Source organism: Chenopodium quinoa, unplaced genomic scaffold (genome assembly GCF_001683475.1).
Source record: "Chenopodium quinoa cultivar QQ74 unplaced genomic scaffold, ASM168347v1, whole genome shotgun sequence".
Classification (NCBI taxonomy): domain Eukaryota; kingdom Viridiplantae; phylum Streptophyta; class Magnoliopsida; order Caryophyllales; family Amaranthaceae; genus Chenopodium; species Chenopodium quinoa.
Window position 1 is genome coordinate 3,424,300 of NW_018744113.1, and position 5,488 is coordinate 3,429,787.

The window sequence follows — 5,488 nt, forward strand, 5'->3', positions numbered from 1 at the left end:
TATGTTGAAATAAAAGTTAGTGTGACATTAAAGGCTATAAAAAGTTATTTTTTAAATGAAATTTTAATATAATGGTCAATATAAATAATAAAAATCACTACGTTAAAATTAAATCACTAAACACACAATTTTAAAAAAGTTACTATATTAAAAATAAGATTACTATATTAATATTAGGGGTCACTATGTTGAATATAAATGTTAGTTACGTGTGTATAAACCTTAACCAGGTCCACGCAAGATTTTCTACTCATCATCAAATATTATAAAAACTATTTAGGATAAAACATTAAAAGGTCCTTACATGCAATATAATGCAATGAAACATCTTACAATCTACGAAGGTCTTAATAAGATACAAGATAACTTTTACACAAAGCCTAGCCATACACACATGAAAACATCATGCATCCTTATCTGTTCAAAAAAAAAAAAAAAACTCTAGGACTATGAAAATCCACCATTCTTTCAGCAACCATTAACTTCACATCATTCTACTCTATAGAATTATTAGGTTATTATTTCAAACCCTAGTTGTGGTTTGTCCATGCTTTGGATCGACATTTGTTCCTGGAGCTCCCATGGCATACTCATGTTCTCGGTAACCAGGGCCATATCGACTGCTGAATAGTCCGGCGTGTATGGCTAGCACGTAGAACAACTCGAAGAATGTGAGGATGATGATAAAAGCTTCCAACACTCTCAGCCTCCACCCTCTCCATCCTCCTATATTGATCTCTTTGCAAGCTAATCTGAAACAGGAAGATTTATTTTTCGTAAGACAATTGTATAATAGTGTATTTTTTTCGGAAATTAAGAAAGAAAATAGAAAAATTTAGAGCTGGGAAATTTCTTTTGCTTGTAGCAAACTTCATCTTTTTTTCTGATCCAATCCTCCAAATCCCATATAGCTTAAACAGAACCAAATACACTTTTTTCTTACAAAAAAATTATTTAACACATTCCTTTTCCTTTAGTTCACGCATTTTGACTTTTGTCATTATTCACACATTTTGACTTCATTTTGCGATTTACTTTTAAGAAAAAAACATAGTGTATTACGTTAGATTCACATTATTCCAGTTAAATTAAAACACAATATACTTTATATTGTAAGAGATCAACATTTTAAAAAACAATAAAAAAAAATAATAAAAAAAAACGGTTAAAATTTCTCTTAGTTTGCGGCCTTGTTTGTTATTTCAAAGTAGTTAAACTCTTAAACTACAAAAAAAGCATTACGTTATCATGCTAGTCAAATTAATTATTTACATGATTTATTTTAGTTTTAGATAATGTGACCAAAATAGGTGATTTTGTATATGGTACAAAAACATAATATGGCTCCAAACTAAGGGTTGTTCTCTTAAGCTAATTTCAGCTCCAATAAGTTCAACTCCAATAAATTCAATTCAGTTCTTTTAAAAATTCCTTCTCAGTTTAGAAGAGGCCCTAAACATCTAGAGAACATGCATATGTAGGCATTTTTCGTGAGAAATTAAAGACCATGGTATATAAAACGACTAGTTAATTACCCCATAGCGAGAGCAGTAAGCGCCCACGCAACCAGCGACGACGAACCAGCAGCAGCTAGACTGTCATTTCTCCATGCTCTAATGTGGTTAGCCCCAGCCAACTTCGAAACAACCCCAACAACACCAGCCAAGATTGCCACGATTAAGAAGAAAGATGTTGCACCGTTGCCTCCCAAACCTACAATTTACCAATTATTCCATGAAAACAAGTCCCAAAAGAGAATTTAATACACAATTTCACCATGCTTTTCTTGTATTACTTCCTCGGTAAATTTAGATACTAACATTCAAATTGTATACTTGCATATATATATTCCTATATTAAGGCTATATAATTTGGTTATCATTAAAAAAAAAAAGAGATTATATTTATAATTTGGTGCTGACATATTTTAAATTATATATTTTACGATTTATCATTTACCAGGACTTACTTCGGAACGACTCCATAATCAAGTCAATAAGCTGACTTAATCTTTTTTGCAAGCACACATAGTCTTCTCTTGGGTGTTGACTTGTCTAGATTAACAGCCAAAAAGCACCAATAATCTTTCTAAAATTAAAAATAAGTCACAAAAGAATCTTTTTAAATAAAAGGGTCGTATATATATATATATATATATGCAATACACTTCTTTGGCATACATTTTAAAGAAAATATTAGACTATGGGAAACAGATAAATTAAATCACAAATTTTTACCAACCATAAGAAGAAAAGGATAAGTTTTCTACAGTTAAAATTTTATAGCTTAATTAATTCGTTAAACTAATCTAATCACCTTTTCAAAAGCGTAATAAAAAATGTGTTGCAACTATTAAAAAACAGACAAAGTATAACACAACCACCCAAATTACTTCCCTAAATTATAATTTGTTTTTACAAGGGGCAAAGACAATACAAAAACTAATTACACACCAAGAAATACGATCAACTCCACCTAGTATATGTCATAACTTTTCTCTACAAGAGGTCAATCACGACAATACAAAAACTAATTACACACCAGAAAATGCGATCTAACTCGACTATATGTAATAACTTTTCTCTACAAGAGGTCGATCATGATAATACAAAAACTAATTCCAAACCAGGAGATAGATAAGATAAACTCGATCAAGTATATTCACATATGCACTTCAAAAAGTCGTTGATACATAAAAAAAATAATAAAATAAAATAAAATAAATAATAAAAAAAGAGAGAGGAAACTAACCAGGGTGATGAGTAGAGAAGTTGATATACTTGTTGAGAGACCAACTAGCAAAACCAAGAACAATAACATACATTATCAAGTTTATAAACAACAATGGACCAGCTATATTTCTTCCCACTGTTCCCATCTTCAATAATTCAAGTAATCTAACACAACACTTTTTTGAATTTGTAGGATAGTACGTAATAGTTGTAGTATACTTGTATTAACTTGGCTAAATTGAGTAATGTCACACATTATAAAAGCAGTACCAAATATAGAGTATAAACAATAAAGCAGCGTATCTGAGTAGCTTAACGATCTGTCCTTCGTTTAGGAAAATTGCAAAAATCGAGGTAATGTCGAGTTGACACGATGCCATGTTATTACACGTGTCCTTTCTGTTTCTCTTGCTACGACACTTACATTTTAAGGCATTTAGCTTTCTTCTCTTTTACACTTTCTTTTTTTGCATGGATATTATCTTAATTATTGATTTATGACCTTAGCTTAATTATTGATTTATTTGGTCAATCGTTTCTTTTTATTGTATGGTAATAATAAAAGTTTCATGATTTATACGGTTCTTAAGCCATTATATATTTAGTTTCTAAGCAACTTTATTTGGTCATACATGCATTAATTAAAACAATAACTTTTACATGTGGTAGTCACTACGAGGTTACTCGGTTAATTTATGTTATAAGGATTGCTCGATTTGTGTTGTATGAGTTACTTAATAAGTAATATAGGGGTTACTTTTGTCAGTGATGTAGTTTTTGTAGAGATTACTTTGTTAATTAAGGATTACTCGATAAGTATAATTAGGGGTTACTCTGTTCATATTATAGTAGTTATTTTGGTAGTATTATAGAACTTACTCTACTATTTATAAGCGATCATGCGATGTGGCTATCCGCACAAAAAGTACATAAATTTTAAAATCATTAATAATGTGGATAGAAATTTATTGAAAATGTGTATTTGCAACCTAAATTAAGAGTTACATATACTGCTAAACCCGTCAAAAAAAAAAATAAGAGTTACGTATGTATATCATTATCTAACCAAAAATAATTCATTTTCTAAAGTTGTATAATTTTAATAACATAATTCCGGACAAAATTTTATGAACCAGTCATAGCAATAGAAGAGCTTACATTTTCCACTTTCAATATCAAAAATTTTATCAAAATATAATTAAAAAAATTAATTATGATTGAAAGTACATTTGTATACATGAAACTCCAATGGGGCAATGGTTAAAATTAATTAAAAATTACTCCGTACCAAAGAAGAATATGAATATTACAATATGTGAAAATGGTACTGTACAACTTTTTCAAAACAAAGCTAATATTATAAAACAAATGAAATAATGAATTACATATTTACATGCACTCCAATAATCTTGTTTTGTCAATTTCATAGATGTTTAATGTATATCCAATAATAAATTATACGAGTGCAATTTTTAATTTGACATGAAGTTCTTAAATAATCAGTTTTCGATCTAGCTCAACCGACTTGATGAATGTTTAACGCCTATCCAATTATCCAAAGTTTTCTGGCATTTCTGCCGGTGTTCAGATATGACCAAAAGCACATTTTTAAGTACGTGTTGAAAAATACACTTTACCTATTTTAGCTGGACTCCAACCTTTTTTTGTTATTATTATTTTCTTTATTTTTTTGGATTATCCCTTTTTTATGTTGAAACTTGAAACAGAATTCAATGTTTATACGGAGTATTTTATTTACCGTAATATACTCCCTCCGTCCCATAATTACAGGCAAATAACTCTAAAAAGTACGGTTTTTGTGGAGGATGAAAAAGTAGAGTAATATTGTATGAAAAAAATAAAAAGTGAAGAATGTTGTACGGGGATAATAAAAAGTAGAGAATATTGTATAGAAAAGTTAAAAGATAAGTAATAATTGTTTGGGTATTTTAGGCGTCGCTCGAAGTGCGCCTACATTAAAGCATGTGTGAATATGCTTGGCACTCATAGGAAGGGGAATTGACATAATACGATTAGGGACAAGGAAAGTAGGGAGCCGCCAACAAGTTTTTAAGAATTTGTAAAACTTTCACGGATCATAAAGGCAACCACGAGAAAGGGACAACGATAGGCAACAACGATTGACCCGTGAAGGTTACACCCCATTCATAATCCATGAGATTACTAACTCCATATGGTTCGGAACCACGAAAGGAGGATCGGGGATGATGGTACGAAGTGAGTCATGGAGTCACATTCGCACGTATTGGCCTCTACTCGATTCTTATAGTGAAAAGTGATTCCTGCGATCTCAAAAGCATGCAAACAAAATATTCAATTTGCTCCAAACTATTATTAGGCTAAATTGGTTGTATATTAATGCAACACATTATTCTAAAATATTGGTGATCACTTGATTAAACAACAAGATTAAAAAGGAACCTAAATCGGTCGTCCAAATTATCTTATTAGGCGTGATTTTCAATTACATATTCCCTTTAACATGCAAAATGGTGATCATAAAAAATGTAATAGAATTATCATTAATATTGGAAGCAAATTAACAATAATAGCGTTAGTCAAATCAAATAATAAACCTAATCATGATGCTAGCAATATTAAAAATAAAAATAAGAGTAATTAAGTGAATCAATTACTCACTTTCCGCATTTCCTTGAATTGCTACATCATGAATAAACTGTTAGTAACTTCAATTAAAATATAAATCAAATTGAAACAATTAAATTAAAAGTAGA

The 5,488-nt window shown here is 30.1% G+C and overlaps 1 protein-coding gene across 1 annotated transcript; it reads right to left on the minus strand.

Moving 5' to 3' along the window:
• Positions 1 to 253: 253 nt before the first annotated feature.
• LOC110692594 lies at positions 254 to 3,003 on the minus strand. The gene is made up of 3 exons (XM_021869626.1): positions 2,752 to 3,003; positions 1,536 to 1,713; positions 254 to 752 (listed from the first exon to the last, which is right to left on the minus strand). Exons 1-3 carry the CDS (start codon positions 2,876 to 2,878, stop codon positions 524 to 526), a joined length of 534 nt encoding a protein of 177 aa, XP_021725318.1. The 5' UTR covers positions 2,879 to 3,003; the 3' UTR covers positions 254 to 523.
• Between the last annotated feature and the right edge of the window lie 2,485 nt (positions 3,004 to 5,488).

What these genes read in the sequence shown, in the direction of transcription:
- LOC110692594 (XM_021869626.1), bottom strand. Translation starts at nt 2,878, where the DNA reads ATGGGAACAGTGGGAAGAAATATAGCTGGTCCATTGTTGTTTATAAAC. An exon ending in CTTCTCTACTCATCACCCTG is followed by an intron (nt 1,714 to 2,751) that starts GTTAGTTTCCTC and finishes GGTAAATTGTAG; the next exon opens with GTTTGGGAGGCAACGGTGCA. An exon ending in CTTACTGCTCTCGCTATGGG is followed by an intron (nt 753 to 1,535) that starts GTAATTAACTAG and finishes TTCCTGTTTCAG; the next exon opens with ATTAGCTTGCAAAGAGATCA.